At 39.7% G+C, this 24,762-nt stretch overlaps 1 protein-coding gene across 4 annotated transcripts in view; it reads left to right on the forward strand.

Moving 5' to 3' along the window:
- ATP9B (ATPase phospholipid transporting 9B (putative)) overlaps positions 1-24,762 on the forward strand; it is a 314,205-nt gene that overhangs the window by 132,404 nt on the left and 157,039 nt on the right. For 3 of the 4 annotated variants that reach the window (XM_006128867.4, XM_075921103.1, XM_006128868.4), the window contains exon 9: positions 11,729-11,809. In XM_006128867.4, the coding sequence (XP_006128929.1) occupies positions 11,729-11,809 (81 nt within the window). Of the gene's footprint in view, positions 1-40; positions 6,706-11,728; positions 11,810-24,762 lie in introns of those variants that run through there. The other variant, XM_075921104.1, reaches the window with a different exon arrangement.

Here is a 24,762-nt window from a genome sequence, read left to right on the forward strand (position 1 = left end):
TCAGTGTCCCTATTTATACTAGCAATATAGTAGAAAACGTTTTTACAGTTACTGTATATAAATGTAATTAAAAAGAAATTAATCCATAAATGTGATATTGATCCTGGGTATAAATACTAATTAATGCTTCTGTTTTTAATTTTTTCAGAAAGATTAAATTATGTAGATGTTTAATTTTCTCCATTTAAAGGAGCAAGGGGGGATACAGTTAGCTGTGTGTCTTCCATTGAATGTGGGCTTTGGGATTTGAGATATAGCAATCCACTCTTGAAGGTGAATGCTTCCTAGCAACCTTCTCTAAGGTTTTTGTGTCTGAGGCATGTGGGATTATTCAGGAATAGAGTTCTGCATTGACTGACTGCCTTATGTGTGTGTTTGTGTGTATTTATATTTATAGGCAGCATACCTGTAGTTAGGATTGCCCAACACTTTCCTTTACAAGAACCTATTCTTCAGTTCCTTATAACATTTTCAAATGCAAATGCTTGAATTTAAATTTTCCATGCCAAGTGTCTGCCTTACAAAAGTTTCAGCTAAATTGGCTCACTGTTTCCATCACAGGGGTTAGGAAAAATATATTGTTAAAAATATTTTTACTGCTGCTTTGTTAAGAATCTCTACACTTTGGATCAGGGACTCGAAATTTGACAGAAGGTGGGGGTTGTTCCCCCAACCACATGGATTTTTTTGTTGTTGTTGCTATTTCTGTGAAAACTCTCCTAATAGGACTCTGAAAAGTTTGTTTGAATACATGACTAGTAAATACTTTCTGGAATTTGGCAACTGAATTTTCTGAAGATTTCATCAGCACTGAGCTAGTCCATGCCCTCACAACTTCTGTGTGTCAAAAGATCTGTGCATATGCTATCCTTAAAGACCTAACGAGCATGCTTCATTATGGACTTCAACAGTTTAGCGAGGCTTTCTGCAATGGCTCCTTGCAACTGCTTGTGGCTCTTGTGACGCTGAAGCTAATAGCTGTTGAAGTTTTCTGTGCTCTCAAAGCACCCTTGCTGGCACTCAGGAAAGGAGGAGGAAGAGGACAAAAACACTAGACTTGACTGTAGAGGAAGCAGGGTGAGTAGGGGGGGGTGAAGCCTGGGAAAAGAGACGTGGGTTACAGTATAGGAACTAAGAGCTGGTATCAGGGATAAAAGCTCAAGAAGGCAGGCATAGGAGAAGAAGAGGACAGGGAGACACTGGGAGAAAAAGATTTCTAACCATGAATGCACACTCCCTTGCAGAACCTGGACTTGAACCAGGTATCATGTGTCTACATGTGCTTCTGCTGTCTAGCAAGAAGCTGTGAAACTCAGTGGCAAAATGTCTCCTCATTCCCTCTAGCAGAAGGTGGTCATACCTAGCACCTCTCTACTGATACCAGCTACTCAACTCAAGCAGTAGAGGTCTGTATTTTAGAACTAAAGAACCCAACCCTGCTTCTCACTATCCGGGGGTCAACGTTTCACACAATGTGTTCTGACAGCGGCCAATGTCAGATGCCCCAGAAGGAGTGAACAGAAGAGGTAACCAAGTGATCCATCTACTGCAGGCCTGAGCAAAATATGGCCCGTGGGCTGGATCCAGCCTACCAAGCCACCAGATTTAGCTTGTGGCGGCAGCAGGGAGCCCCAGGCAGGCTCTCCTGCTTGCACCGCGTGCGGTGCAGAAACACGGCTGCCAGGCTTACTTTCTGTTTCAAAACTAGAGGGGGGAAGCTTCAGGAACTGCCTTTCCCCCAGCACAATCCCATTGGCCGGTTTCTGGCCAAAAACAGCCAATGGGGGCTGCTTGTTTGAATAACAGGCAGCCAAAAAGAACCACGCCCCCTCTCCTCAGCTCAGTTATTCACTGAAGCACATGGCCAGGTAAGCAGGTAGGCTTGCTGATGAAAACATTTTAAGCTCTGCAAGCCCCTTAGCTAGGCAGGCTGGCTGGTTTGTCTGCTGGCTGGCAAGTCTCCTGGCCATAGCCTGCCTCTGCACCCCAGCCCCTCCCTGGCCCAACCCTCTGCCTCCCCCACTCAACATACCCAACCCTCTGTCCCCCTCTTGTACTCATACCCCCTCCAGATCTGGCTCCCCAGTCTCCTGCCCCAGATCACAATCCTCCTCTACCCTACCCCTGCACTCCACTCCCCTGCCCTAGGTCACAACCACTTCCTTCACGCAAACTCCCTCTGAGATTCCAATCTCTCTCCTGCACCCCAGTTCCTCACCCCAAGCTCACCTCTGCATCCAGCCTCCAGCCCAAACCCCACATCTCCTCCATTCATATCATGGAAGAGTGCAGCCCTCGACCACTTTCCAAAATCTTGGAGTGCCCCACCATCAAAAATTATTGCCCACCCCTGCTCTACTGTCATCTATTTCCAGAGTCTGACAAAGAGAGGCTAGGGACACCATTCCTACCCATCCTGGCTAATAGCCATTGATGGAGTTAACCTCCATGAATGTATCTAGCTCTTTTTTGAACCCTGTTAAAATCTTGACCTTCACAACATCATCTGCCAAGGAGTACCACAAGTTTCAGTTCCATAGGGTATTGAAAGATGTTAAGTGGATTAAGTCAGGCTATAGGAGGCTGATCAAGGCTTTGGTGGGAGTCAATAGTAGTGAATGATCTTGTTAGGGATTATGACAGATATGGTAGCTACCTGTAAAATATCCTTAAAAAGCCATATTGAACTACTGTAAATGTAGGCAGCATGAGGGTCTACTATATTAAAATGCTAAATTTATGTTGTTTTATGGAATACTGTGTGATTTCTCTCAGAGAGAGACATGACCAATGTAATCTCTGGGATATGTTATGATCATCACAATGACTATTTTAAACAATGAGCCAGATCAGAAGGAATCATTGGAACAACAAACTTGAGTGAGTTTCCTGGAAAATGCAGATTCCCGCCTCTGCACCCAAAGATCCAAAGTGTGCAAAAAGGAGGCCTTTCAGATTCATGAGTGTGCTTGTCCCTGTTAGATTTGAGGGGGAGATAACTTCCAGTAAGGTTATTGTTGTGTATGCAGGTTATATTTATTTTATTGTTTTAGCATGTTTTTGTGATAGTACTTTCATTTTAAGAATAAATGTACTTGCTTAGAAAAGGCTATGTGGTAACTGCTATGGGAAACTAAGCTATTTATAAATTATAACCTCTGAAGAGAAAACAGGCCTGATTAGGCAATCTGACATGCTCCAGAACTCACAGTGCAGGCTGGCAACAGTGCATCTTGAAAAAAAACTCTGTAAGGAGGAGGAGAGAGATGCTGGTCTCCACCCAGGAAAAGTAATGGCTGAAGAAATGGGAGCCCAGAGTGGGTGCCTTTGCTGGATCACAAGCAGGAAATAAAGGTGCTGTTGCCTTGGACTGTGAGAGGGACATGAGGATTTCATGGGGATATAAATGACTGGAGAATTGAGTAGGGATGTGATAAAGTGAATGGGGTTTGGTGATGGGAAATGAGTGATGAGCTGGTAGAAATTAGAACTGTTAGGAGCTGAGAGGGCATGGGAAAGTTCAGAAGTATGAGAAGTCTTCAATCTAACAAAAGTCTTATAAGCTCATTATAGTTAAACTGTTCTCTGCAAACCATAGGAAGTTCAAGTATATTTCTGCGCTCTTTCATACCCTCAGCCTTCCCTATTCTTGTTCTCCTTCCTGCCCTAACTGCACACATCCCCAGCCTTCTGTTGACTTAAAAAATGGAGTAGAGGGGAGTTGCACTGAAACAAAATTCCTATAGCTAGAGTGCAGCTGCCCTGTATCAAAATACATGTGATTCGATGCAGTGTAGCTTCTCTTCAGATCCAGAAAAACCTCTCTTCCACATCTCCACCTTCACCCAAGGTTTTGGAGGCAGGAAGATATTTATCTGAAGAACACAACTGTGGGCCAAGAGGGAGGCTGGAAACACTAAACTAGCTAGAAGTGGTTGATGAATGTAGGCTTTCTTTCTTTGTACATATAAACTAAGAATAAGGTAGATTGTTTTAATTTCAGGTTATAATTTGAAAATAGTCCTATGCCTGGATATTAAACTAATGTATATCTCTGCAGAATCTGTTTTTTGCAAGGACTGAGCCTTTAAACATAGGCGCCTAATAGACATTCAGAGAGAATGCTCAGAAAAGGATCAATTACAACTGATTCTTTAACTTCTCTCTACCTGGAGCACCCCTTCCCCCCAAAAAAAAGTTCAGTTGTTCTTGAAAGGATCATTGTGCAGACATTACAAATCTGACCAAGAGTCTCAATACATAAATGGAGCCTGTATATGAGTGACAAAGGTTTAAACTCTCTTTCAAACTCCTGGATCCTTGAGCTGATAAGTTGGTTTGCATATTACCTACTACAAGATAGACCATGCCGAATAAGCTCTTGCAGCAGCTACAGATTGCTAGGGCATGGGGACATCTTGGGTATACTTCATTTCCCAGAAACAGAGACTTGCACAACAACTGTCTGCCATCAGAATAACCCCAAATGCATGGGGAGTGTTCAGAGGGCCAGTTAAGGAACTTTGAGCAAGTTACAAATTGTATGCAAATTAATTTCTTTAAATTAGAAATCCAAATACTAATATAGAATATTTTGACATCTCATGCTATAGTTTTTAAAATATGAAAAGTTTCACAGTTTTGTGTTGTCCATGTGTAGAGGCCACACAAATATTCCCACTTCAGAATAGTTCGTTGTATCTATTCACAGTTTCATATGCCTGTACTATATCTTATAGGATCCTTAGGAGCATAAAAATCCTCTATGCTACTATTGGGAAATCAGATTACCATTTCAGGAAGACGTACATGCGTTAGCTCTGCTACGCCACTTTAAAATGGGAGTGGGTCATTGTGCAATTGAGAAGTCTTACTGTGCAGTGGCAGGGTCCACATGGACATTTAAGTATGTGCTATGTTAGTGCTCTGTAGATTTTCATCTTAGTTTTCTGCACACTAATTGTTCATCTTTGTAAGCCCTTAGTCTCCCTTACCTCCAACCCTTGGGAATATGCCTGCACTACAGCAGAGAGGTGTAATTCCCAGTTTGGGTAGATATACTTGTGCTAGCTATCCTTGAGCTAGTGCCCTAACAATAGCAGTGTGACTGCCTCATCATTAGCAGCTGTTCAGGGAAATTGTACAAATATGTACCCAAAGTCTCAGATGGGCTTGCATTTAGTTGACTAGTCTACATTGATTCATCTCAGCCCAACAAATATTTTGTTGAAAGTTTGAAGAAAATTAGGTAAGCTAAGTGTACAAGTCTAAAATTCTTCTTTTTTTCCAAAAATGTTACTATTTTGTGTGCTCAACACAAAAACGACTTTATTTGACAATGCCTACCTTATTTACACATGTAGTCCACCACAGGGACACATGGCTTTGAAAGACTTGCCTTTTTAAGAAAAGAATATCATAATGCAATAGCAGCATCCTCTGGTACTGTGAAGTGTGTTCCTGCCATATGGAAGGGGGATGGGTTTAGGACTTGGGAAAGCATAGCATCACTGGAAGCATTTTTACTCTGTCCCCACCCACACTTTACATTCCATATATAAAACAAATGGGATTGTGGCCACCTGTGCTCTCTCAAATTTTGTGAACCCATTTAGAACCTGCCACACAGCTCTAGAACTGGCTGTGTTTGTAACTCTACTATGATAGCCATTCCCTTTACACCTAAGAAGTATTTGGTGCTTTAGAAAATATGAGGGTTTTGCATTTCTAACTTAAGTAGTAATTAACCATTTGACAGCTATTTAACTCTTACAGTTTGGAAATGAGCTCTAAACTCCAGAAGGTTTTGATGTATCTTGAGCACTTAATACATTCACGTCTATGAATTCTGTATAATTCTTGCCAATAAATAATTATATGAATAAAGTCCCTTCTGCTCACATCTTTTGTATGCATATAGTGATAATTTGTAGCTTTGGGGGTTAAAGTGTAAATGACAAGCTGCAGGAATAGGCTGGACTCATCCTTTTACAATAATTCTTGAATGCCACCTGCTGGGCTATATCTAAAACAGCTGTGGTGATATCACACTGATATAAGGGCCCCTTTCCTCTTCAGCTCTCCTTACTCAGGTAGAATTCCATTAACATTGTAGGTTTTGCTTTAGGATAAGGAGTTCATATGTTCTATGCTCAACTCTACATTAATAGTTATAGTGACAATAACAAATATATAGGAACAGATTAATACAAAATGTTCAGTGGCTCCATTTAGTTTATTTTGGATGTAGAGATATTAGCAATTGTAGCAGTGTTACCCACTTACTTTAAAAAGGAATGTTGGAAATCAACACGTTCTCTAACCTGAAATAAAAATGCTTACTGCTTTTGGATATCCAACTACTAAACTAACTGAGGTTTGCAGTTTAATACCAGCTTAACACAAATTACAGATTTAGCTACAAAACAGCAAAATATCTAGTGCTGTTGATTTAACGAGCCCAGTAGGAGGCTTCAGATCTGATTTTCAAGGGATTCTTCACCCTCTGCCTCCTCCCTAGTGTTCAGATCCTGGGTGTGATGCAAGCAGATGGTCTCAATTGTGTCATCATCTTCCCTACTGATGCCACAGCTGCAGAGGATTCTGATACCATTACTAGCTCTTAGTGCACTGAGGGTCATCTTCCTTAAACAGGGTTTCGGGCTCTCCTTGGAGGACATTTCCAAAGGCAAAATTTTATTACTTGTATGTAATTTAAGATTATACATGACTATATTTTTAAGAATTGAAAAGGGGAGGTAGTAAGTGTAATTTGAGTATAAAAGTAGACTAAGCAATTTAATCTTGCATTTAACAGCACATAGTGTCCATAATTGTCCCTCATTTTGATTTCTTTAGTTATCCAATGTAAATGATTGTGAGTATCTTGTGTTGTCACAAGCTGTCAGCCCCATCAACAGTGCAGCATTGTAACCTTACCCACTGTGACACCCGGAATAAATAAACCTGCAAACCTTCAGAGCTTTTCCTAAAGAACAGATGACACCACCAAAGATGATCAGTACAGATTTTGTTGTCTTCTCAAACCACTTAATGTGATCAGAGAATTAAAATTTCAACAAGTCATTTAATGATGGCAGTGCAGCAAGGACTGTAACACCCAGGTTAGGTTTCTTGTGGTTTCACAATCATGTGTTGGGCAGTTTTTTCTGGCACTGTGCATGTTCTCGGACATTCTTCTCTGGCTTATTTGATCAAGTAAATTTATTAACAACAGTGAGGTCACTGTAATTTTCAATAAATGGTGACTTGATGATTTATATCAAAAGATCCATATAGCAGTAAACAATACCATTTACATTTAATTAGTTTTATTGAACCAAAGGCAATTTTATTTGTAATGAACCACATGTTATGATTAAGGATGTATTTTAATGATCTTTAAGTAAGGTGAATAAATGTTGCCCTTGACCTAATAAAGGAGGTTTTTCTACATTATTGATAAATTCAGAGTGATTTCAAAACTATTATTGTGAAATGTAAAGGAAAACATTAGTGCACCATCATTCAGTCATAATGTAGCAGATTAAATGTTTTTTCTAAATTGAGTTGTTCACAGATAATAGCATCAGCTAATATGTTTAGTGTTTCAAAAGTCCAGTTTGCTGTTAAAATAAGTTACTTTCATAGCCTTCCTGTAAAATACCATTATTTTAATTTTTCTTTTAACCTAGACTTACAGTTGAATTAGCTGGTTTTGGGTACCTACTTTTCTCTTAAATATGCATATTACCAAGGTATTTTGCCTCATAAATATGATAATTTAGATGGGGAAGCATTTTACCAAGAAGTTTTGGAATTTGAAAGTAATTCACATGCTGTGAATTCTATGAATCTTTACTTCTTCATCCATAAAATCATATTAATATAAATACTTGGTTTATTTAATAATCTTATTCCATTACTCTTATTTCTTTTGTAAAAGAAAAACACTTCATGGTTATAGTGTCCTTTTGCACATGCCTTGCAAATTTTCCCTGTTTAAAATAGTTAAAACTGTATTTGTATACAGTATTATGTCTAGCATAAGCGTTGATCCATCTGTGTTAGTCCTCTAGCCTCAAATTGTGCAACCATTAAAGCCTCTGCATACTACTGGAGTGAGATCAAGTGAAGCTTCTGCCTCGGGGATGTTAGTGCTGGATGAAAGAAAAGCTTGTGCCCTCTTTGTGCCTTACTTAAGTTGTAAGAATAACTGTGGACCATCATCCTCTTAAAAAGCACCCTTGATTGATAAGCAGTCACTTGCAACATGGAATTATATCCAGACTGGAATATAAATGAGTGATCTCCCCCTCCCCAATGTTATATGAAAGTCTAGCTTCCATGTATGATCATCCTTTGAAAGATGTAAGTGTCAAATGCTTAATGAAGCACCATGAGTCTGATTGTGGGGGAAATTTCTGTTCAGTAAATGGTTAATCAAGGAAGCTTATTTGCTGCAGCAGATATGCCATTTAAGCAAACTTTTCCCCCTACTTACAAGTAATCTATCAAAAGAAAGTATTATTTTGTCATCCTCTGTAAGTGTAAATCAGTATAAACATTCTAGCACTTAGAGAAAAGAGGCTGCACTTGTAATAGTCTGGAGGTTCTAGGCACCTTAGAATAAAAGGATATTAGAGACTTCAGTTGAAAATGGCCGCATAGGGAACTTTAGGATCTCAATTCTTCAGAAAAATGAGAGAATTTATTTTTCACCAAATGGAAATTAAGTAGGTTTCTGAAAGACATTAATTTTTTATATATTTTGCCCTTTTTTGTTTTTGATAAGGTGAAGAGAACAAAAACTAAAGAATTTACATAAATATTTGTACAGAGCAGTTAAGTAATAAGCTATAAAGGACATCAGTAGGAGCAATTAGTAAAAACAATTAGAAGCAGGAACCTATATTGTTGTGCAAATGCTAATTTATACGAGGAGATGAATCTTCCCACTTACTTGCCTTTTAATATTATTTCTCAACTAAAGAAAGAAGAATTTTTTTTTTGCTTGATACACTTCAATAACATTTTTGTGTATGAGTTTGTGTGTGGTATTAGTTTTCTGCTGTACTATCCAGTTCTGAGAGACTCTTATTTTTCAGTGCACAATAAAGCACATAATAGCCTGGATTATCTAAATTGTAGGTGATAACAGATTGGGAAGAAGTGAATGATGAAGATATAGGACACCTCATGTGTATTAGTTTCCTATGAATTATTTCTCATGAGGCTGATGAAAACTAACTCAATAGGACAAGAATGCAATGAGTGGAACTTCGTGTGAAAAACGACAATAAATGCTGATGGCTTAAGATGAAAAAAGATATTTTTCAAGAGTTAGCATTGAAACCTGATTTACTTTTATAACACTTGTCAACAACATAATAGAATGATTTACGGATATATAGAGCAGAGTATGGGGTAAGATGTATTTCTTAACTACAAAATAAAACTGTCAGTGACAAATTAATTTGGTGACTCATGTAGACTTATGTATAGAGGGTAGTTTTTCAGAATAAGATAGAAGCAAGTTTGATGAAATGCAAATGACAGCTTAATGTGTGGTTAATTAATTATTGTACTTGTATAAAGAACTAAAAATATGAAAAAATGGCAGTGGATATCAATATTTCACTATCTGAAGAATCATAATTTATGATTCATGTATTAAGACATAATATTTAACCCTTAAGTTATCAAATGTGTGTTTTAGTAAACCTCCATATATTCAAAGTGTCAGCATGGGAAGATGATCACTGTGTATAAGTGTTGTTAAATAAGACTCTTTCTATACTCGTGGTCAGATTGTGGTAATGCAACCATGATAAAGGATGTCAAAATGCTTAATTCAGCTTCTGAAGTTGGCACATCTCAGACATCACAAATGGAGTGCTAGTACTTTTTATAGTCTGCTGCCCAGAACAAAACATAGCTACCATGGAGGAGGTCTCTTTGCTTTTATGTGGCTGATCAGCCAACAAAAGAAAAAAGTGAGAGAGAGATGGCTATGATAATTCAGTTAAGGGATAGATAGGGACTGCTGTGTAGGTTGTGAAACTAAGGTGGACTTATTTTGATATTAAGCCCTCATTTGCTCTGGTTTCTTCACCCTTCAAATGCAGATTTTTGGACTGTGTAACTAGAGACTGGTCAAATTCTAGTGAAATCTCTCTTGATCAGTTTTTGGTATTGACCAGAATGCAGTAAAAGGTTCGCACCTACAAAAGTGAGGAAAATTCCACCAGTGTTATCCTTGTTATGAATGTGTCTGGCACATTTGTGTTAAAATTTAGCCCATTATATTCTTTTTGTGATTTGTGTAACTTCTGAGTGAAACCTTCGAGTGTAGTTCATGGGTGTAACTGCAGGCCAAATCCAGACCTCCAGATGCTTTTGAACAGACCTTAAAATCTTTCCTTACTTATTATCATTACTTATTTTTTTTATTATTATTTTCTCTGGAGTCTGGACCTTGAATCCACATTAACCAAGAAATACGGACACTGACCAAAAACATAATTGACTACCCCTTTCTTAAAGGGATGATTGCAAAGGAGATACCTTCCAGAATTTTCAGTGTTCTTCTTTATTTTCTAATAATAATTGCAATCTACAAATAATTCTTACAATCTCAAAATCCTTGGTTTTGTGTTTGTTCATATTTGTTTTATTAAATGGCCAAATTTTATCTCTTTTAAAATATACTTGTATAAAATTGTATACATTTTTAGGTCTCTAGAAAGTTGCTGTCTTAATAGCTCTGGAGATTGAGAAGTCTTTTATAAACAAGATAGTACAGTTTTTACAGTGACATTGCAAGATGGTCACTATTGTCTTGCTAATATGCCTTTCATCTAATTTGGAGTGACCAGTTCAGCAGGATGACCATAGCTCAATCTCCACATGTCCGTTTATTAAATGGTTTATCTGCTGACACACAACAATTTTAAGATAGCCTCCACTAAGCAAAATAGTTGTGCACCTAACTTTCAGCATGTGCGTAATCCAATTGATTTATCATGCTTCTGTGGCAGCTGATGGAATTTTTCACATTTACTGTAATGAGAGCGGGAACAAATCCAGAGTGTCCGTTCTAAGCGAGTTGCATGTGCATGGGGGGTGGGTATTGATCTGGATACTGGACTAAGACCCCCAAAACTAATTTCCCATAGGACATTAAGTAAATCTAAACTTTCTGTTACAGAATAACTAGTTGGAAATCCTTTTCTTTCTCTTTTTTGACTTTGGTCATTTGACATTGCTTAACATTTCACTTTAATTGTTTTCCCCTATATATTCAGCCATTTTCTCCCTTACTGAAAAAATGCTTATGGTTGACAACAAGGAGGCAGAACACCCTTTCAGTTATTTTTAAAGGAAAAATATTAAGAAATATTATTTTGATTTTTAAATTAGGCTATTAAAAGAAACCTCAAATAAAACCCATTTCACATTGAAACTATAAATATTTAGCAGTTCAATAAGTGTCATTTAGCTCTTGTACGAACTTGATATTTTCATTGTTTCTACACACAGTTTCTGTATTATATGAGATGTAGTGCAAGCAGACCCTGATCTCGTTACTTAAGTACAGTTTTCATTGAAAAAATAAATTTACTGATTATTTAAAAAACATAACAAAATAAAAATAATTGCTTTGTGTGTGTGTATATAAATATAATACAGTAAATTGATAGTTAAGTAAATGTATTATGTATTACAGGATCTTTTTTCAATCAGTGCTTATGTTTATGCTCAGAAGCCACAACTGGATATTCATAGTTTTGAAGGTACCTTCACGCGGGTGAGTAATAGCTATGCTTGTATCAATGTCTGTCCCAGTTCTCCTACATTCCTTCATATGGGGAACCCATCATTTTAATATCTAAACACCATTTATTTGTCTCAAGTTTTTTAGAGGAGTATTTGCTATGCCCTTGTTGTAGAAATATTTTATATAAGCAATATTTTGGACAATAGATGTCAGGAAATTATATTAACAAAGAAATAAGCTTTTTTTTTTTAAAGGTTAAAAACTAGCTATTGTGAACTTTATAAGTCTGGCTGTAGTAGTATTGTTGAATAAATAGTTTAGAATCATGCTAATATTCATTCTACTTCCAACCATAATATGTATAGTCTAAAATGTCAAATTGAGGAGAAATTGATCATTTAGACATTTATCAGTAGTGTGTGAGGCAAAGCAGTTGCTAGCTTTTCTATACTTAAAGAACCACTGTTTTAAATTCAGTGTAAATCATATCAGTTGGTCTATGCTGGTTATTGTGACTTCACATGAAAAGCTTGCATTTTCAAAATACAGCTTGTATCTAAAATAATAAAAGGAACTTGGAAAGAGGCCACATACACTTGACTTCAGGCCCCAAATTATGCTGAACAGAAACTTTCCAATATCTGTCTCCAGTATTTTGTTTTTGTTTTCTTCATTTGTTGCTTTTATTCTTCAACTTTAAAATACTTTTTTTGTTTTATAAATTAAAATTTATAGTGGTAATTTGTTTTAGGGGGTATTTTTGTGGGTTGTTTTTTGTTGATAGTGGGAGAGGGATGGATGAGGGCATGAAGAGACAATACAATAACCAGTAGGATGTTTTCTTTGGAAAAGGGGTTGGGCAGGTAAACTTATCTGACCATTACCCTGGAGGACTGGTCCTTAGTTGTCAGAAAGCTGTGATAGGAAAATGAGTTTCAAAATAGATAGTTGGACAGTGCCAGATGAGACCTATCCTTAAACCTGTTCACCAATTCCATATTAAGGGAGCCAGAGAAAGCTGCTGAGTGAGCAGAATTGTTCCTCGAGGACTTGTTCACTGATACTCTACTAAGAACTATAAAACCTGCAATAAGATTAAATTAAAGTTGAAGTAAGAAATTTAAGATAAAATAAATTGTAGTGCTGTTATAATTATTTCCTGTTCAAGTATTATAAACTCAGGAAATTCAGAGTTCAATGTAAAAAGAAATATGATCATATTAAGATATGGGAATGCCCAGTTAGGTTACTCATCAAATGCCCTTAATTCTTCCCATTAAAGACACCATTTGAAAGAGTTCAGAAGGAGAAAGTGTCTTAATTGTGTAATTTTTTCCTTAACTTTCATGAGCTTTCTTTTTCTAATTAAAGTATGTGCCAAAGCTTTATCAAATTGTTACTGAAATCATTGCAGAAATGTTAAGTAAATATAAACTAAAATTCTTGTCAAAAGAAAATTTTTGAAAAATAAAATAATTTGTGAAACAATTAGCTTTAGAACACAAGAAATTTTAAAAAAAATGCAACCTTCACAAAAAACTTGAAAAGTCAGTGGCCTAGATATACAATAGTGCAACATTCACATTCATTTATACCTCTTAATTTTATTTCTTGCTGCCTTTGTATATGTTTAATGGCTTTATCATTATGGAAAGGTGTCAGATTGACAACACAGGAATCAAAATATTCCTTTTGGAGATCAGGGATAACACAGGCCGCTGCAATTCAAACTTCCATATGCTTCCCTTCTAATATTCCTCAGTCCTGAATTTGAGAGCACGATGTCCAGATGAAGGGAAGAGGATACTGACGTTTTGCCTTTGCCTTTGATGTCCATTAAGTCCACAAATATTTTGTTGCAGCTAACATCAGTGGCAGAGATGATAACCCTCCCTAATTTTACATAATCCTCATGATTGTGAAATCACTAATTCATGTTTACGTATACTGATTTTGCAAGCACACACATAATACATTTGTGTGTGTCACTCACCACCAATCGGGGTTTGCTGAACATAGAAAGTAGTGCTGCAGCTGAATGGGAGCATGCGTCTCTACCATCCCTGTGGTCCAACCACAGATTGCACAGTGAGGGTCTGTTAAGAGGCAAGCCACAGCAATTTTGAATGAATTTGGGGTCTGTTGAATTCACTGCCTCAGCCACTAGCCAGGTGTTGTGCTGTAACTTTACTCTATAGTCCCTGCTGGACTATGTTCGCATGCTCTGTCAGCGGGGTCTACACTGAACAGTCAGAGTGCAGCATTTGTTAGAACTTACCTTGATTTCAGACCCTCAGTGTGCCACCTGAAGGGAAGGAGAAGTTGGACGTACAGGAGGAGTTGGTAGAGATAGAAAGAAGGAATATGACGAATTAGGGAAAAGAGGAGGATCATTCTGGGAATTAGGTACAGCTCCAGGACTGATGAAGGTAATTAATCATCCTAGGCAGCATAGGAGGGTAGCTTTTCTAGTGTCGAGCTTCCTCTTCTTTGTTTTATTTTGGGGGTTAGAGTTCAGTGGGGGGACAGGCCTTCTCTCTTGACCCTAGTTAGTGGAGTGAGGAGGATGAGAGATTCTGGTTTTTGTGATGGAAAGGAAGAAGAGGTCCAAGAAACCATACTAATTTTTTTCATTAATACCCTTTAAAACAGAGAGAGAGGTTGACATATCTGTTAGGGTATCAAGGAAGTGTTTTCAGTTTAATATATTTTAGGGAGCCTATATATGAAATAATCAATGGAGATTCACCAATATTTCATACTGTATTTTGCAACATTTGGATTTAGCTGCATTTTGCTACATTTTTGTCACATTGGTGGTAGTAATGAAACAGACTATCAGGTTTTTAAAAGATACTATTATTTAATGTCAGAGTAAATTCAAGGAAAATGAAGACTGTCACTCTGTGTGTCTTGTGGTACAAGCAAGGCTCCAATTTTGGCATGGAAAGTGGTAGTAAATATCACACCATGGATGTGGGGAAAATATTTCATAATAATGAAACACTAGATTTTTGTTACATGAACATACACAAGAGTATAATGATGGTGCTGAAAGTTAGGTCGAGAGATTGAGGGTGGTGCGAGACTAAGGGGTGGGACCAATCTAATTCCTTAGCAAGGGAACCTCTGTCTTTAGGAAGTCAAGTTACGAGTGCTTAAATGACAAGTACCATAAACTTCTCACATGTTCTTGTGCCTTTTTTGGACACAAATCTGATACTGAACAAATGGATGGAATTTCTCAGATTTTCTTCTGCTCTGGGGAGAGTGTACCCTAAACCAGCCTTATGGCTGGTTTAGTATATTTCCCCTGGCATGCCACCATAGCTGCATGGGGCTGTCCAAATAGAAGCAAATGCTCTACCCACCCCAGCTTGCGTGCCTCCCCCCCAGACTTACCCACTTTAGAAGAATGAGTAGTGGCTATGTGAAGGTTTCTTCCCCTCTCCCTCCACCACTGTCTATGATATTGGTAGCCAATAGGGAGTGTCTTACATGCCCTACTGCTCCCTTTGTATGAGCACACAGGAGTGTATACAATCTGACCCTTAGGTGATGATGGAGTTCCATCATAAGTTACTAACTTTCCCAGTGTTGTCACCTAAATGTCATACTTTTCCTAGGGAACAGCAAACTAGCTCTTTAGGTCTAATTGTACTGTGTTAAGTGGTAAAAGACTAGGTTGTACAGATTCAGACACACAATACTACACCCATTTTGAGTCATAATTTGTGTCTTCTATGACTGAGCGTTGTTGTTTGGTATTAAGCCATGCAAAAGGGATTTTTTATTGACTTCTCTGTTGCCTTGTACATTAAATTTGGTCAATATTAACAACTGTTTAGGAAAGGATTAATTTCACAATATTCAACAGATGAGGAGCTCTTCTGATGATGACCTCGATACACACTTGTTCACATCACATCAATACTTTGTGTTGGTCTGATGTTAATAACCTGGGTATTTCTTGGAGCTGATTGTTTTGCTGACCACCATATTATTCAGTCAAAGCTTTCGTTTTCTGTTCTGCTGAAAATGCATAAAAAAACAGTTGAGCTTGTAAATATTGCTAAGCTGAAAAATCTGTCAGTATCCAAAACAGCTAAATAAAATTGTAGAATCTCTTTGAATGATCAGTGCTGATTTGTCAGCTGAATAGACATCACTATATGATGCTATCTATAACTATTGTGGAATGTGTCATGTATACAAAACGTATCGCAGATTGCCTTATCGTAACCTCTGTCCAAAGCAAAATATGCAGTTTGATCAGAAAGTGGATGAACTACAGTCCCTTCTTGATAAACTTAGCCCCAAAAGGTTTCTATGATGTGGCCAAACCTGTGTATGGCTCTACCTAGCTCCCTTGACATTGCTAACAAGTGTTTATGTTGAATCTGTCATCATAGGTCACACTGCTATCCACCATTGGCTGCACAAACATTTTAATGGACTATGTAATAATTTTTCAGCTGATAAAACACTATATAGGACACACAAATTGCCCATTTCTACTGCACTTGCTGATCCCATTCACAAAAACGGGCCCTCGTTGCTACGGACTGATGGGTCCTTGAGATTATAAGAACTGGCTATACCATCCCATTCCTGTTTATACTCCCTACCCATCTCCCTTCCCTGTCCCTCTTCAGGAAACCCTCTCATGAGCCCCTCCTATAAGCAGAAGCACAAAAACTGCTCAGCTTAGGGACCATAAAGCAAGTCCCATCAGAATTTTGTGGAAGAGGGTTCTATTTCAACTATAGACTCATAGACTTTAAGGTCAGAAGGGACCATTATGATCATCTAGTCTGACCCCCTGCACAATGCAGGCCACAGAATCTCCCCCACCCCCTGAAAATAATCTCACCAACCCCCTAGAATAATCCTCTCACCTATATCTCAGATATTGAAGCCTTCAAATAGTTTGAAGACCCTAAGATGCAGAGAATCCTCCAGCTGTAATCTGTACCCCATGCTACAGAGGAAGGCGAAAAACCTCCAGGGCCTCTGCCAATCTACCCTGGAGGAAAATTTCTTCCCGATCCCAAATATGGCGATCAGCTGAACCCTGAGCATGTGGGCAAGACTCACCAGCCAGACACCCAGAAAGTTCTGCTATCATCCCTCCATTGACCTAATTACCACTGATAATGAATGGTCAATTAGTTACCAAGATCATGTTATCTCATCAAACCATACCCTTCATAAACCCATCTAGTTTAATCTTGAAGCCAGATAGATCTTTTGCCCCTACTACTTCCCTTGGAAGGCCATTCCAGAACCTCACTCTGCTAATGGTTAGAAACCTTCGTCTAATCTCAAGTCTAAACTTACTACTAGCCAGCTTATATCCATTTGTTCTTGTGTCCACAATGGTATTAAGCTTAAATAATTCCTCTTCCTCCCTGGTATTTATCCCTCTAATATATTTAAAGAGTGCAATCATGTCCCCCCTCAGCCTTCTTTTGGTTAAGGTAAACAAGCCAAGCTCCTTGAATCTCCTTTCATAAGACAGGTTTTCCATTCCTCAGATCATCCTAGTGACCCTTCTTTGTACCTGTTCCAGTTTGAATTCATCCTTCTTAAACATGGGAGACCAGAACTGCACACAGTATTCCAAATGGGGTCTCACCAATGCCTTGTATAATGGCACTAACACCTCCTTATCCCTACTGGAAATACCTCGTCTAATACATCCCAAGACCGTATTAGCCTTTTTCACGGCCATGTCACAATGGCGACTCATAGTCATCCTATAATCAACCAGGACTCCGAGGTCCTTCTCCTCCTCTGTTACTTCCAACTGATGTGTCCCCAGCTTATAACTAAAATTCTTGTTGTTAATCCCTAAATGCATAATCTTACACTTCTCACTATTAAATTTCATCCTATTGCTATCACTCCAATTTACAAGGTCATCCAGATCTTCCTGTATGATATCCCGATCCTTTTCTGAATTGGCAATACCTCCCAACTTTGTGTCATCCGCAAATTTTATCAGGACACTTCCACTTTTGGTGCCAAGGTCAGCAATAAAAAGATTAAATAAAATTGGCCCCAAAACTAATCCCTGAGGAACTCCGCTAGTAACCGTCCTCCAACCTGACAGTTCACCTTTCAGTATGACCTGCTGTAGTCTCCCCTTTAACCAGTTGCTTATCCACCTCTCAACTTTCATATTAATCCCTATCTTTTCCAATTTAACCAATAATTCCCCATGTGGTACTGTATCAAATGCCTTACTAAAGTCGAGGTAGATTAGATCCACTGCATTTCCTTTATCTAAAAAAAATCTATTACTTTCTCAAAAAAGGAGATCAGGTTGCTTTGGCACGATCTACCTTTTGTAAAACCATGTTGTAATTTGTCCCAATCGCCATTAGCTTCAATGGCTCTAACTACTTTCTCCTTCAAAATTTTTTCCAAGATCTTGCATACTACAGATGTCAAACTAACAGGCCTATAGTTACCTGGGTCGCTTTTTTTCCCTTTCTTAAAAATAGGAACTATATTAGCAATTCTCCAGTCAAATGGTACAACCCCTGAGTTTAGAGATTTATTAAAAAAAATTTGCTAATGGACTTGCAATTTCATGTTCCAGTTCCTTTAATATTCTTGGATGAAGATTATCTGGGCCCCCCGATTTACTCCCATTAAGCTGTTCAGGTTTGGCTTTTACCTCAGATATGGTAATATCTACCTCCATATCCTTAGTCCCATTTGTTATGTTACCATTATCCCTAAGCTCTTCATTAGCCTCATTAAAGACTGAAGCAAAGTATTTGTTTAGATATTGGACCATTCCTAGATTATCCTTAACCTCCACTCCATCCTTAGTAATTAGCAGTCCTACTTCTTCTTTTTTTGTTTTTTTCCTATATATATGGCTATAAAACCTTCTACTATTAGTTTTAATTCCCTTTGCAAGGTCCAACTCTACCTGACTTTTAGCCTGTCTCACTTTGTCCCTACATGCTCTAACCTCAATAAGGTAGCTTTCTTTACTGATCCCTCCCATCTTCCACTCCTTATATGCTTTCTGCTTTTTCTTAATCTCCTCTCTGAGATGCTTGCTCATCCAGCTTGGTCTAACACACCTGCCTATAAATTTTTTCCCCTTTCTTGGGATACAGGCTTCTGATAGCTTCTGCAACTTTAACTTAAAATAATCCCAGGCCTCCTCCACCTCAAGATCCATAATTTCTTTAGTCCAGTCAACTTCCCTAACTAATTTCCTTAATTTATTAAAGTTAGCCCTTTTGAAATCAAAAACCCTAGTCTCAGATTTATTTTTGTTTATCCTTCCATTTAATTTGAACTGAATTAACTCATGATCACTCGAGCCAAGGTTGTCCCCTACAACCATTTCATCTATGAGGTCCTCGCTACTCACCAAAACCAAATCTAAAATAACATCCCCCCTTGTTGGTTTAGCAACTACTTGATGAAGGAATTAATCAGCTATCACATCTAGGAAAATCTGAGCCCTATTATTATTACTAGCACTTGTTCTCCAGTCTATATCTGGAAAGTTGAAATCTCCCATGATTACGCAGTTTCCATGAGTATTTACTTCATTAGAAACATTAAAGAGGTCTCTGTCCATATCCAAATTGGATCCTGGTGGTCTGTAACACACCCCAAGCACTATCCCAGGGGAGGATCTGATAGTTTTCTTCCCCAGTGTGATTTTTACCCAAACAGACTCTTGTCTTCTCTATTCCATCACTTTTTATTTCTTTACAATCTACCTCATCTTTGATATACAATGCGACTCCACCAGCTTTACCCTTATTTCTGTCTTTCCTAAACAGCACATACCCTTTAATACCTGTACTCCAGTCATGCCTAGTATTCCACCATGTTTCTGTTATTCCTATAATATCTGGTTTCACTTCCTGGACCATAGCTCTAGTTCCTCCATTTTGTTATCTAGGCTCCTCTCATTGGTGTACAAACATCTTAATTTTTGCTGTTTGGCCTCACTCACATTCTTTACCCAATTTGGCACAGACGTTGTACCTCCAATATGACCTATTAGACTTCGTTTTCCTCACTCTCAGTATTAAAATCCGGCATAGAGATTACCTGGACATCTCCCAACCGTCTCCCCCAAATTCCTAGTTTAAAGCTCTCTTAATCAGTTGAACCAGCCTCCATCCTAGAAGTCTATTTCCCTCCCTACTTAGGTAAAGTCCATCCCGAGAGAACAGTCCTCTGTCCATAAATGCCTCCCAGTGACCATTCATCCCAAAGCCCTCCTTATAGCACCACTGCCTAAGCCATCTATTGATCATCATAATTCTGTCACATCTTAGTTACCCTTCTCTAGGAACAGGCAGAATCCCACTAAAGATCACCTGAGCCTCAATTTCCTTGAGCATCCTCCCCAGCCTAGCATAGTCTCCCTTAATTCCTTCCAGCGAGAATCTAGCCATATCATTTGTTCCTACATGAAGGATGATCAATGGATTCCTTCTTGCTCCCTTAATAATCCTCTTCAACCTCAGTTCCACATCCCATATCTTAGCACCTGGCAGACAGCACACCCTTCTATTCTCTTGATCAGCTCTGGTTACAGGCCTATCAATTCTTCTCAATAAGGAGTCCCCAATCATGTAGACCTGCCTTTTTCTAGTGACAGTGCAATTCTCTGGTCTATCTCTTGCTTCCTCTGGCTGTCCTTGCCATTCCTGTTTTCCCTTGTAATCCTCTTTAACCCATCCTGTATCCTTCTGATGCTCATTATTGGTGTTGTCTCCATTAACTCTTCCACTTTATCTATGGGACTAGCCACTCTTCTCTTCTTCTTCCTTACCCTTCCATCTTCATTATCTACCCTGCTGTACCCCTTCTTCATTCTCCAACTCCACATACCTATTCTTGAGCTCTGTTTTTCCTTCACTGACCCATCATTTCCTCTGCCTGGTTCTCTTAGTCACATGCTTCCACTGTCCATTTTCTTCGCCCAGCAGTCCCCCCTCTGAGGCCATTGATCCTACTTCCATCTGCATATCTAAACTTTCCTCTTCAGCCATGTCATGCCTTTGCTCCATCATCTGCTCAAACCCCCTTCTAAGCTCGACCAGAGTTTCCACCTGCATCTCCAGTCCTCGGATCTTTTCGTCCATCAGCTCTATCAGGCAGCACTTCATGCAAACAAAACTCCTTTCAGGTACCCCCTCCAGAATCATGTACATACCACAGCTACCACATCCAATCATCCTCCTTGTGTTCTCTACTACTTGAGCCATGGCCACTACTGCCTCTGTGTTTTATCTACTTTCTCACCAAAATCCTATTAGTCCGGTGAACACAAAAACAAACCAAAACACCCCCTCCACAGCAAAAACAAATCCCAAACAAGTCCCACAATCCAATCTTCCCTTACAAACTCCCACTCAAACTCCTCTGTTTACAGCTCTGTTTGCTGGCTCCTGTGCCGCTGCTGCTGTCTGTGTTGCTGCCTCGCTGGGTGGCTACCTTTATAGGACCCCTAATCAGTGAAGCCCCTCCCCCTAATCAGGGCTCAGCTTCTCTCCCAGCACACTGCCCCTACAATCCTCTACACATACAAACAATCCAAATCCAAATCCAAATTTCTCCTCCAACAGAACTCCCACTCAAACTCCCCTGTTTACAGCTCTGTTTGCCGCTGCTGCTATCTGTCAAACTATATCCTCACGTCAAAAAATACAAGGTGATGGAGGCCAATCTTAGATCTCAAGGAAGCTCAACAAGTTTGTGTGCAACAACAGGTTCACAATGATAACTCTGGGAACCATCATCCCAGCACTGGACGAGGGGGACTGGTTCTCATCCCTCGACCTTCAAGACACGTAACTCCATATAACAATACATCAAGGTATTGATTATATGGAGTTACCTCTGATTTATGGAGGTACAGGAAATTCCTCCGATTTATGGTAGGCAAGGATCATTATCAATACTGAGTTCTTCCTTTTGGACTATCAGCAGCATCATGCATCTTCTCCAAGACCCTGGAGGCAGTCTCAGCCTTTTTCACAAAGCAGGGACACATCATATCCCCATACCTTGACAGTTGCTTAATCAAAGGATCCTCTCAACAACACACAATGATCACGGCAGACCTTACTCAAAACACTTTTACCTGGTTGGGTCTTTCAATAAATGTATAGAAATCTACCCTGGACCCTGTCCAGAGAATAAAATTCATCAGAGCACTTCTAGACTCCCGTGGTCAGGGCATTTCTCCCCCTGAGCCATTTCCAAACACTAAAATTCAACCAATTTTACAGTCCCCGGTGACAACCATCCAAATATGTTTACAAAGCCCTAGGACATACGATAGCCATGACATTCGTGGTATCCCGGGCGAGACTGCACATGTGATGCCTACACATGTGGCTGGCATCTGTGTATATCCCCAATCGACACAGCATCGCCAAGCAAGTTACACCCACACCACTAGTGCTCACATCACTGTGGTGGTGGACCTGCCCACACAACCATCTGTCCAGAGTTCCCTTTCACTGCCCAGATCCCTTGTGGGTGATCACTATGTACATCTCCCTTTTAGGTTGGGGAGCCCCCTGCAGACACCACATATTGCAAGGCAGACGGTCACAAGAGATGACACTGTACATCAATATCTTAGAATTCCAAGCGGTTCTCCATTTTTTGCCGTACTATTCGTGTCCTTATGGACACCACTCCCGGTTTGTACTATATCAACAGATGGGGCTGTCCGATCATGCTCACTATAGGTGTGTCTAGACCTGTAGATTTGTTTACTTGGCAAAGGGAAATGAAGCGGCTATTTAAATAATCACCGCTTCATTTAAATTAAAATGGCTGCCGCACTGTGCCGATCAGCTGTTTGGCGGCACACCACTGTAGTCTGGACGCTTCGCAGTTGTTATGCCTTGTGGGATGAGGTTTACTGAGGTTGACAAATGCCTTTGATGTCGACCGCAGAGCATCCAGACTACAGTCCTGTGCCGCCAAACAGCTGATTGGCACAGTGCGGCATCCATTTTAATTTAAATGAAGCGGCAATTATTTAAATCGCCGCTTCATTTCCCTTTGCCTACAACCCTAATCTACATTGCTCAGTCGACGGAGCCATGTAGTCTAGATGTGCCCTATGTGCTGAGGCAGTCAAGGTCTGGAACTGGTGCATCAAGAACAACATTGATCGACTGCAATGTACATACCAGACCAACAGAATACCAGAGCAGATGAGCTGAGCAGATATTTCTCCCAACATCATGAATGGGAACTCAGCCTGACAATCATTTTACCCATTTTTCAGCAAAGATCATCACGATAACACCATATTGGCTGAAACAACATTGGGTTCTAGACCGCCATTACCTGTCTATCGCCAAACCCATTCAACTTTCTCTTACTCCTCAATCATTAAATAAACACAGTTGATAAACACATCACCCTCAGAGCCTGAAGCTTACTGCTTGGCTTCTTCATGGTTCCAGAATGATAAACTTATCTGCTCCCAGAGAGTGAAACAGATCCTCCTCAGCGGTTGCTGCCTTTCCACGAGGTACACCTATCAAAACAAATGGAAGAGGTTTCAGGAATGGCGCACCAATGCAATCTACAAGCACATACCTCCTCAGTACTTACCATCTTGAAGTACTTGATGGAGCACAATGATGCTGGACTCTCCATTAGCTCTATAAGAGTCCGTCTGTCAGCCATCACTGTTTTCCACAAGCTGGTGAATGACGCCTTGGTGTTTGCCCATACCATCACTACACACTTCTTAGCAGGTCTCTCAAAGGTACTACCCCATATAGGTGCACTCATCCCACCATGGGACCTGAACCTTGTATTAGACTCTCTAACAAGACCACCCTTTGAACCCTTAGTGACAGCCTCAATGCAACACATGGTAATGAAAGTGTCCTTCCTTGTTGCGATCACATCGGCATGATGAGTAAGTGAAGTCGCTACCCTGATGGCTGACTCACCATATATACTCTTCACTATAGATAAGATTATTCTCAGTCCCCATCCAAAGTTTTTACCAAAGGTTATCTCCAACTTTCACCTGAATGAGCCCATTTATCTGCCCATCTACCCTAAGCTGCATGCACCCTCCACCTCAAAGAGAGGTGGCACTACATACCCTCAATGCAAGAAGGGCTATCACTTTCTATTTAGACAGAACAAAATCATTCAGAAAATCTAACAGACTTTTTATATCCTTGTCCGATCCCTCCAGGGGAACACCTGCTTTAGACTCAGAAACAAGGAACCACCGCAAACGGGCACAGCACACTCCATCCAAGCGATGGCTGCATCTTCCGCCTTTCTACATAATGTCCCGCTAGCCAACATCTGCAGGGAGGCTACATGTTCCTCCACACATACCTTTGTGCAACCTCACGCGTTACTGCAAAGACCAATACCTACCACTGCTATGGTTGATGCAGTCGTTGCATCTACCAATACATGACTCCAAAGTCTCACCTCCACAGTGGTGGGTACTGCTTTTTATTCACCTGAGTGGAGCATCCACAGGGGCACCACTTGAAGGAGAAAAGAAGTTATTCCCCCTGTGTCTTCAAGATGTGTGTCCCTGTGGGTGCTCCACAACCCTTCCTTCCTACCCTCTACTTTGGAGTCCGTTAGAGGATTTCCGGTAGAAAAGGAATGAAGGCACACTCATGCCGCACACACAGCTAATGGACAAAAACAGTGCGAGATGGCTGCTGTGCATGTGCAGCACAGGAAAGCACTGCTAAGCTAAAAATCTCTGATCGCTGGCATGCAGACCCACCGACACCTGAGTGGAGCACCCACAGGGACACACATCTTGAAGAGCCATCGTTACTGCGCAGGATGAGTAACTTCTTCAAACTGGAGCAGTAGAACAAGTATCAGCTCCCCATCAGTGAAGGAGTTTCTATTCCAGCTATTTCCTCTCCCAAAAGAAAACTGGGGGTTGGAAACCAATACTCTATCTCAGG

This window comes from Pelodiscus sinensis, chromosome 2 (assembly GCF_049634645.1).
Source record: "Pelodiscus sinensis isolate JC-2024 chromosome 2, ASM4963464v1, whole genome shotgun sequence".
Classification (NCBI taxonomy): Eukaryota; Metazoa; Chordata; order Testudines; family Trionychidae; genus Pelodiscus; species Pelodiscus sinensis.